At 55.6% G+C, this 9292-nt stretch overlaps 2 protein-coding genes across 4 annotated transcripts; one reads left to right on the top strand and one right to left on the bottom strand.

Moving 5' to 3' along the window:
* Window positions 1–614: 614 nt before the first annotated feature.
* Window positions 615–5586, top strand: RFXANK (regulatory factor X associated ankyrin containing protein). 3 transcript variants are annotated; one of them, XM_082622222.1, is made up of 9 exons: window positions 615–884; window positions 1389–1582; window positions 2826–2906; window positions 3045–3110; window positions 3373–3473; window positions 3654–3779; window positions 4176–4242; window positions 4649–4729; window positions 5363–5586. In XM_082622222.1, the coding sequence occupies exons 2-9, from the start codon at window positions 1396–1398 to the stop codon at window positions 5431–5433; spliced, it is 780 nt and encodes a 259-aa protein (XP_082478348.1). In that variant the 5' UTR covers window positions 615–884; window positions 1389–1395; the 3' UTR covers window positions 5434–5586. The 3 variants fall into 3 exon arrangements, with proteins under 3 accessions (XP_082478348.1, XP_082478347.1, XP_082478349.1); XM_082622221.1 differs by having other exon boundaries at window positions 2823–2906; XM_082622223.1 differs by lacking the exon at window positions 4649–4729 and having other exon boundaries at window positions 616–884; window positions 2823–2906.
* NR2C2AP (nuclear receptor 2C2 associated protein) lies at window positions 5087–7170 on the bottom strand. Its single transcript, XM_082622241.1, has 5 exons — window positions 6767–7170; window positions 6483–6573; window positions 6156–6261; window positions 6016–6083; window positions 5087–5761 (listed from the first exon to the last, which is right to left on the bottom strand). The coding sequence occupies exons 1-5, from the start codon at window positions 6802–6804 to the stop codon at window positions 5642–5644; spliced, it is 423 nt and encodes a 140-aa protein (XP_082478367.1). The 5' UTR covers window positions 6805–7170; the 3' UTR covers window positions 5087–5641.
* Between the last annotated feature and the right edge of the window lie 2122 nt (window positions 7171–9292).

Raw genomic sequence — 9292 nt, 5'->3', positions numbered from 1 at the left:
TGGAGACAGCTGCCTAAACCATCCCTGGGAAACTGGGGCAACGCATTTCTCCAGTTCCGATACTCATTGGCCTACCCTCCTCGATCTTTAGTCTACCCAGACAGGAGAAGGGCCGTGAGTTAGAGACTGGGGAAAGAGGCAATCGGCAGGTGGGTGAAGAGGGGCCGGAAGCCCCTTGAAGCTCCAGGAGAGACCCTCAGGCAGGGGAGGGGTAAGGGCGCCCTCCTTTACCGAACCCCTTTTCCGGGGGCAAATTGGGGGAATACTCCACACACTGCCCACTTCGGGCTGTATAAACTCCCTTCTTGTACCCCTCTGCTGCCACCAAATCCCTGCACATACTCCTGAGCCCCCAGGACCGCACAGGAGACATTGTCATGGACGGGGACGCCGTCTGTCCGAAGGTGGAGCCAATTGGCTCCATCTGGGAAAACCTGTGTGTGGTGCTGGGGGTGAGGGAGGACAAGGTCAGGGAACTGTTGAGAGCCCTCTGAGGCCCCGCCCATCCCCCCCAGTTCCTACTAGGCTCCCTCCTGAGCGGCGGGGTCGAGGAAGCGCAGGCGCAATTCCATAGCTCGTGCCCCAGCGGAAGCCACGCCCCTCCCCCAAGCCTTAAAGGGCCAGAAACAGCTCCTACAGCTCCAGCCCTTCCGCACTTTCGGGGGGGTGGGGACGCGCAGGCGCAGTGGAGGCACTCTGCGGTGTGGGTAGCGGTCGCGTATCAAGTTGCTCTCTGTCCCGGCAGAAGAAGCCAGGGCGTAGAGGGTCCAGGCTCCATTTTGCTACCCATTACATCAATTGGAAGGGAAAAGTTTGTGAGTTGGGCCCCCAAGTTTGGGGGGACCCGGGCTGCGGCGTGGAGTGACAGAGGACGCTCGTTGGAGGTGAGTGGACCTCCTGGATTGACTTGGGAGGGGCGGGTGGGATGCAACCAATCACATCTTTGTTGAGCCCTCACTCATTCTAGGGATTCCCCCCCGCCAAAAAAAACGCACAGCGGACGTTTAAGATCTGCCCGTGTATCAGGCCTCCTGCTTAGATATTTACAGACATGATTCTTTTTAGTCCTCCTTTCCCCTCATTTTATTAATGAAGACACTGAGGCTTAGAGAAATTAAGTAATGTGCCCAAGTTTTCACAGCCTATTAGTGGAGGGATTCAAACCCAGATGGCTGACCCCAGAGCCAGGGCTTTTAAGCAATGCATATTGTATATGCTCTGGTGTTGGGGAGGAGTGGGCCTGAGAAGCAGTTGGACTCTGGTTTTAATTTCCTGGCTGAGTCTTAGTTTACCCACCCTCACTGTGTGAGGCTGGGTATGCAGTCAGTGCCTATTTAATGAGTTGTCAATAATTATTGCCATCTTTCCCTGTTTGGCCTTTCCACCAGCTTCCCCATGGAGCCCACCCAGCCTGCAGAGGATCTCAGCCTGACCCAGCAGCCTTCTACCCCAGAATTTGGGGACCCCGAAGACCCCAGGGGTGAGGCCCCTGACGGCTCAGACACTGTGGTCCTCAGTCTCTTCCCCTGCACCCCGGAGCCTGGGAATCCTGAACCAGATGCTGGTACCTCCTCACCTCAAGGTAGGATACTTACCCTGGACTCCTGCTTCTGGGATGCAACAATGGCGGAATGTCAGGCCCAAGATGGGACTTCTGTCTTTGTGTCCTTGGGTGTGTCTTCCATCTCCACCCTGTGAGGGGTTGCTTATTATTTTTTTTTTAAATTGTGGTAAAATTCACATAACATAAAAGTTACCATTTTAACCAGAATTGCTTACAATTCAGTGGCAGTAAGTACATTCACAATGGTGTATAACTTCCACCTCTATGTAGTCCTAGAACATTTCCATCACCCCCAAAGGAAACCCCACAAACCCATTAGCAGTCACTCCCCATTTCCCTCCTCCAGCCCTTGGGAAGCAAAAATCTGCTTTCTGTTTCTATGGATTTGCCTGTTCCGGACATTTCATATAAACGGGTTCATACAACATGTGTCCCTTCCCGTTCTGGCTCCTTTCACTCAGCAAGATATTTTCAAGGTTCATCCACATTGTATGGTGTGTCAGTGTTTCATCCCTTTTATAGCTGAATGATATTCCACAGTATGGCTGGACCACATTTAGTTTATTCATTTATGCATTGATGGACATTTGGGTTGTTCCCCTTTTAGTGACTGAATAGTGCTATTGTGAACATTCGTGTACAAGTTTTTGTCTGAACACATGATTTCAACTCTTTGGGGTAGATACCTAGGAGTGGAATTGCTGGGTCAGATGATAATTGTTTGACTTATCGAGAACCCAAGGGTTTCTTCTGACTGGAATCCTTGAACATGTCTAACTCAGTTGCCCTGGGGCCTTTGTTTCTACCATTCCCTGTGTGAAATGCTCTTCCCACACCTCTCCCCAGGTTTCTTCAACTGGCCAAGCTCTCGGTTGGTGTTACCTCCTTGGAGTGACGCTCCCTGACCATTTTCTTTAAAAGGGACTCACCCTTTGCCCTCCCTTCTTTCCGCCCCCTTCCACCTGCTTTTCATTTCTCCTGAACACGTATTTTAACTTAAGCTCTCATTCTATTTCTCCATTTCTGTCTGACTCCCCAACTTGTCCATGGGTCCCTTGAGGGCAGGGACTGTCTCGTTTGTGCAGAATCTTGCCAGGGGCGGAGGAGAAATCCACACCCTGGGTATCTGGGAGGATGGAGTGAGTGAATAGTGGAGACACGCACTGTCTCTGGTAGTTCCAAGCCCCCAGGGTCTGGTCTGAAGCCCAAGACATACTGGGGAATGAGGGGAAACTGAGGCCCTTTCTCTCTCTCCCAGCAGGCAGCTCCCTAAAGCACTCCACAACCCTCACCAACCGGCAGCGGGGGAATGAGGTATCAGCCCTGCCGGCCACCTTGGACTGTGAGTGGGACCCCGGTCCCCACGGGGGAGAGAAGTAGCGGGCTGGCAGGGATTAAGAGGAGCAACTTTGGACAAGGAATAAACTGGGGCATGGAGCTCAGATGGGACAGGTGAGGACTCTATCTCTCTGCGCCCCAGCCCTGTCCATCCACCAGCTCGCGGCCCAGGGGGAGCTGAGCCAACTGAAGGAGCATCTGAGGAAAGGTGTGTGCCCACGCTCGTGTGCCGGTGTGTCCGTGCCTGTGTGACCTCACATGCTGGTGTGTGCATGTGGCTGCTGACATGACCTGAGTCTCCACATGTGTACCTATGTCTGTACGTGTGTCTGAGCATGTCCGTGTGTGCATCCACATGTATGCTTCCCCACCCCACATCTGACCCCAGCTGCCTGCCCTGCCCCCAATTCCACAGCATTGGGGAGAGTGGGCAGGGGTGCATCCCAGTGGTACCACCCCCCTCCTGCCAGGAGACAACCTCATCAACAAGCCGGACGAGCGAGGCTTCACCCCCCTCATCTGGGCCTCCGCCTTTGGAGAGATCGAGACCGTCCGCTTCTTGCTTGAGTGGGTGCGTCCCAGCCCGGCTGGGGGCTTCCTGGGGACTCGAGGGTGGGCCAGGGTCTCAGCTGAGTCTGCTGGTGCTGTGTCTGTAAGATGGAGCTAACATGGGGACCCCAAGATTGCAGGGGATGCACCCACCTCTCCTTTTGCCCCCCTTCTGTCACTGTCCCCCCTCTGTTCCCCCTAGGGTGCCGACCCCCACATCCTGGCCAAGGAGCGGGAGAGCGCCCTGTCACTGGCCAGCACGGGTGGCTACACAGACATTGTAGGGCTGCTGCTGGAGCGCGACGTGGACATCAACACCTATGACTGGGTAAGGCGCCACCCACTGGCCCTGGGCACCTCACAGGGTACCAGGCTGGCTCTGGGCGCTAAGAACGCAAGACAGACCTATCCCCAAGCCTCAAAGAGCTCCCAGTTTTTTTTGGGGGGGGCGGGGCTAGCCGACACATAAACAGCTCAGGTATAGTGAATAACACTATGTTGGCAGATACACAGACAGCTAGCTGCAAGAGCCCAGAGGCTGCCTGTAGAGCCAAGGGCAGTCAGGATGGGCTTCCTGGAAGAAGGGGCATCTAAGCTGAGACCCAAAGGAGAAGCTAGATGGGCCAAGTGACAAGCAGGAGGAACCATATTAAATTGGTGGGTGTGGGGTGTCGTGAGAATCTGGAAAAGATAGTGTTGCTTGCCCCCTACCCATCCCTAACAGAATGGAGGGACACCACTTCTGTACGCCGTGCGTGGGAACCATGTGAAGTGTGTGGAGGCCTTGCTGGGTGAGTAGGAGTAGAGGCTAGCCTGAGGGGCCCTAGAGCCCCACCTGGCTCTGCAGGAATCCTGAGGGCCAGGGAAGGGTCTGAGCTCTGCTTGAACAGCTCTTGGGATGGGTGGCTGCTGCCTGCTTTGCCCAGAGGATTGATGTGGGGACTGGTGGCAGGAATAGCACAGGGGTCTGGCCGACTGGGTTGAGAACCCACACCCTGTGTGCCTCAGAGACCCTGGAGGTGGAGATTCTATTGGCCACATTCATCAGAGGTCAGGCTCTTGTCCAAGACCACACAGCAACCAGCAGACCTTTGGCTGCACAGTGGGTAGTCACTGGACCTCCCGAGTCTCCGTGCCCCACCCGGGCTCCCGGTCCCCAGGCCCAGCCCTCTCTGCAGTGTCTGCTCTGCTTTGCAGCCCGAGGAGCTGATCTCACCACTGAGGCAGACTCTGGCTACACCCCAATGGACCTCGCCGTGGCCCTGGGATATAGGAAAGGTCAGCCCGAGGCACATGGGGCTAGTGACAGGGACCATAATGGGGGGACATGTAGGCGCTGAGAGGCCCAAAGGAGGCCCTGGCAGGGTGAGGATACCAGGAGGGCCACAGTTCACATGGCCATGGAGCCCAGCCCCCTCCACGGCAAGAGGTGGGTGTGAGTAGGGGCTGTAGGCAGACCCCAGTTTGACTCCCCACTTCAGAAAATGGGGGGGTCCTAACAGAACTGACCCCCTGGGGTCATGTGGGTGTGTGTGGGAAATATCCCACTCCTTCCTTGAAGGAGTTTTATTCCATTTGAGACAAGTAATTCCTCACAGTCCCTCTCATCTTTTCATAAAAGTTCCAATTTGACAATTTTGTTTGGTAAGGAATATTTTAATAATTCTGAAAAGCCTCCAAAAATGCATTTTTACAAACTTAGGGGAAATAGAGGTTCCTATGAGCGGGGCCTCCGTCTTCCCAGCTGTGCTCTGGCAAGGGCTTGGATTTCCCTGTGTATGAAATGGGTCCTCCATCCAGGTCCCAGGGCTGAGGCCCCTGTTCTTACCCTGAGGGGAAGGTACAGGTTGGCCTGTGCCCTTGGAGCCGCTGTTCAGTTCATGGCCCACCTTTTCCCTGTTCTGTTTCCAGTGCAACAGGTGATCGAGAACCACATCCTTAAACTCTTCCAGAGCAACCTGGTGCCCGCCACCCCTGAGTGAACGCCGTCTGCCAGGGACTCAGACACTCAGGGAACAAAATGGTCGACCCAGAGCTGGGGGAACCCAGAACTGGCTTCAAAGGCAGCTCCTGGACAGACGGTGGGAGGGGGCCCTTCCAAGAGGAACCAATAAACCTTCTGTGCAGAACTTGAAGGACTTCACTGTGCTTCCCGGAGGACGTCCTGGAGGAGGCAGCCACCCAGTGGCCTCACACCTTCTTCTCCCCTAGCACCCGCAGGTGGTAGATGACCACTCGGCCAAAGAAATCAGTGGCGTCCTCAAATGTCACTTTCAGCCGGTCCACCTCAGCAGATGGCACAGGGAAAGTGTAAGCAGGGCAGTCAAGGGAAACAGATGCCTTATCTTTTCCCACCCACCAGCCCCAGCTCAGGTACTACAAATGTGCTGGGTGACCCAGCACACTGTGGGTCCCTCTGAAACTCTAACACAGAACAGATTATCATCAGCCCATTTTACAGGTGAAGCAGTGGAGACCCAGAGGCCAGTTGCTCGAGGTCACACGCCAGGGCCCACCGCTTTCAGATGCACAGACCACCCCACCCAGAGGCTGGGGCAGGATATCTGAAGCGAGTTGTTGTCCTCAGGATAGAAGTCCACTATCTTGCTAAGAGCCTCACTCCCCTGAGAACCTGCAGCAGAGAAAGGAGCAGTGAGGCCAGCGTACCCCCTCTAATCCCCCATCTTCCAGGGCCTTCCAGTACCTTCTAGGCGGCCCTGGCGACTGGAAAAGCCCCCCTGGAACTGGATCTGCAGCTGGGAGACACAGATGCGCTGGGGAAACTCCAGTATTACCCACTGGGAGGGGCCCTGGAAGCAGAGAAATAGAGGTCCATGGTCACTCCAGACTCAGAGCCCTGCTGTGCCTCTCATTCACAGAGTCCATGGTGGGTAGGGAGCACAGTGAGCACGGGTTCCCTCCCTGGCCAACCTAACTGCCCAGCTGGGGTGCACCCAAATTCTCAGGGCGCCCTAGACCCCTGATTCTGATTCACACTAGGGGTGGAGGATCCAGGGAGAGGGTGCCTCACCTGGTCCGAGTTCCAGCAGGTCTCCTCGTCCTGGTCGAACAGGTGCTTCTTTCCAAACTGCCGCGTGTTGCGATTCAGCACCGAACTCACCCTAGAGGCAACCAGAATCGGCGCGTGGAGAGGTGCTGAGCCCTGCGGCGAGGGCCCGCCCACTACCGGGCCCACCCCTCCCTCGCCACCGGTTCCCCCATTTCTGTCCACTAGGGAGGGACTATCCCAGGCCAACGGCCCCGTCCGCTACTGCCCGCTGCCATTCATACCCCACCTCCGCCCGGGGCTCTCACCTGCTCACTGTCTCTGGACAAACCAAAGAGTGGGTCATCTCGGTTCCACACGGCCTCGCAGGACTCAGAGCTGGGCTCAGTCCGGGTTCAAATCCCGGCCGCCAAAGCGCGACCTTGTTCACGCTCAGAGTCTCAGAGTCTTCACGTCCTCACCTGTAGCACGGCACAAGAACAGTCACTGCTCCGTCACTCCAGTCCTAAATGTCGCCTTGACCACCCCTTTGCCAGAAAAATTTGGAGTTTCGGGGACACTGCCGATGACCCGAGGCCAAGCCTTTCACAGTGGGTCCAAGGAAGGGAAGCGGGTTTCCTGTGGGTTTCGGGAGCAGTCGCTCCCTCTCGGTGCCTCAGTTTCTCTGCAAACAGCTTAGGAAACCAACATCAATACCCGGAACCGCGTGAACGCCGCGCAGGCGCAGAGTGCCTCAGGCTCGCCCAGCCCCCGCTCCCGGGGCGCGGTTTAGTTTGAGCCCCGCCCCCTCAGCGCCTGCCTCTTAAAAGGTCCTCGTCCAGTGATTGCCTATCCCTCGGAGCTGGAGGAAAAAGGTCGGCATCTAAAGCAATTGTGTGCCTACTGTGTGCGGGAGCTGTCCTTTGGTGCCCGCGGGTATAGAGCCCTAGTTCTGGCGTCCGAGAGCCTTCTTATAATGATGTCTTCCTACCGGCAGAATGAAGTCGGCCGAATTCATTCCCTGATTGCAGTTGCCGCCTGGGAACCCCTGCATTTCACTGCTTCCCAGAGGCCAAAGGAAGGGTTGAGGAAGAGCCTACGATGGTGCGAGTACTGTACTAGGAGTCTTTATCAGCCTCGCGTGTCCCCCCTGGGACACAGGAGGCCCGGTTTCCAAATCTGTCTTCTTAGTAAATGCTGCCTGGGACAGTCTTCTTGGAGGAGGGGTAATGTGAGGTGGGTTTTGAAGAATGAAGAGGAGTTTGCCAAACTGAATTATACAAAGCCTCAGATACACGGCTGAAGGTTTGGTTCTCTGATTCACTAAACAACTGCCACTCCCTACTGCCCAACCCTGTGCTGAGTGATTCTGAGGACTGTGAGAGGCCTCAGTTCCAGCCCCATATTTGAAGATCTCCAAATCTGGGGAAGACAGAACTAGACACATACACTCCCAGCCCCATGGGGCCAGGGCTGAGCCAGGGGGAGAGATAGGGCTAGGGAAGCAGGGGGTCTACCTGGAGGGAGGGCTTCCTGGGAGAGGGGATATTGTCCTGCACTTTAATGGGTGGGCAGGAATTCACCAGGGTGAGAAAAATTGGGGGGGTGGGGGGGCAGACAGGGTGAACAGCATAAGCAAAGGCCTAGTTGGATGAAAGACCATGAATGTGAATAAAATATGTGGAGCCAGATCCTGCGGGCCTAAAGCAGTCACAGAAGGTGTTTGAGAAAGGGCTGCACACCCGTCCAATCTGCATGAATGGAGGGTTCTGAGACAGAGCAGCCACTGGCAGGAGGCTGCAGTTCCTGGCATTAACTGAATGGTCTGGGATCCAGTCCCGTTCTTCAAGGGCTAGGGAAATGGTCCTCCTGGTGTCCTACTAGTGTCTGCCCAAGTCCACATCAGGAGTGGAGGCTGGCTGGGAAACTGGGACACCAGTGGAAGGACCGCCCCATCAGCCCCTGCCTGCCAGGACTTCCTGCATTCAGTCATGGCCTGGTGCCATCCAGACCTGACTCTGCTGGTCTCAGGGCCGGGGCTGGGGTGTCAAAAAACAACTCCCTACCCCTAGAGGAATTTAGGAAGAGCATGGACCCTGGAGGGCCCAGATCCTGTTCAAATCCTGGTTGGGCCACTCACTCATTGGCTGTGTGATCTTGGACAAATATGTTGACCTCTCTGAGCCTCAGTTTCCTCATCTGTGAAATGGAGGGAAATCTATAGGACTGCTGGAGAATTCAGTGGGCTCTTCAGGCTGACACATAACAACAGTGGCTGACATTTGTTGAGAGCCTACCCTGTGTTTAACTTGAAGCCACGTTTGTCTCCATCCACAGGATCATTAAATCTGCTGTGCTGGTCTCTGTCACTCCCATTTTACAGCTGAGGATACGGCCACTCAGCCACTTGGCAGCCAAGGTTCCCCAGGGAGGATATGCATGGCCCCAGGGCCCCCCTTGCCACTCCTGGTCTTGGCATGGAGCCACCTTGCCCACTGGGATAAAGCCAGCTTCGTACCCTCTTCCCGCCTCCTCACCCCACCGGTGCCTGGTCATGAAAGAGCCTCCTGTTTCTCCAGGGAATTAGCAACTCTAAGCTCCCAGCAGGGCAGCCAAAAGTGGTCCATTCATTTGCCTTAGTGAGAAGAGACTAGGCACTCTCTCCTCCCTCACCCCAGGGGATGGGGCAGAGGGAGGTCTAGAAGAGCCAGGAGCTGTAACTCTGGTTGGCTGAGGGAAACCGAAGCAAAGAAGTCACTTGGCTAAGGTCACCGAGGGGAACTGGGATACAAACCCCAGTCTGACTCTGGAGCTCTCTCCAGAGCTCACTCTCTCCACTGAGATGGGTTCTGCAT

Source organism: Mesoplodon mirus (assembly GCF_964341445.2).
Source record: "Mesoplodon mirus genome assembly, chromosome: 5".
Taxonomy (NCBI): domain Eukaryota; kingdom Metazoa; phylum Chordata; class Mammalia; order Artiodactyla; family Ziphiidae; genus Mesoplodon; species Mesoplodon mirus.
The sequence above is the reverse complement of the archived record's forward strand: the minus strand, read 5'-3'. Positions and strand labels throughout refer to the sequence as shown.

Coding starts and splice junctions, on each gene's coding strand:
- NR2C2AP (XM_082622241.1), bottom strand. CDS start 6,804: ATGACCCACTCTTTGGTTTGTCCAGAGACAGTGAGCAG. Junction 6,262..6,482: donor CCTGCTGGAACTCGGACCAG/GTGAGGCACCCT, acceptor CTCTGCTTCCAG/GGCCCCTCCCAGTGGGTAAT. Junction 6,084..6,155: donor TCGCCAGGGCCGCCTAGAAG/GTACTGGAAGGC, acceptor TCTCTGCTGCAG/GTTCTCAGGGGAGTGAGGCT.
- RFXANK (XM_082622221.1), top strand. CDS start 1,396: ATGGAGCCCACCCAGCCTGCAGAGGATCTCAGCCTGACCCAGCAGCCT. Junction 1,583..2,822: donor TGGTACCTCCTCACCTCAAG/GTAGGATACTTA, acceptor TCTCTCTCCCAG/CAGGCAGCTCCCTAAAGCAC. Junction 4,243..4,648: donor GTGTGTGGAGGCCTTGCTGG/GTGAGTAGGAGT, acceptor TCTGCTTTGCAG/CCCGAGGAGCTGATCTCACC.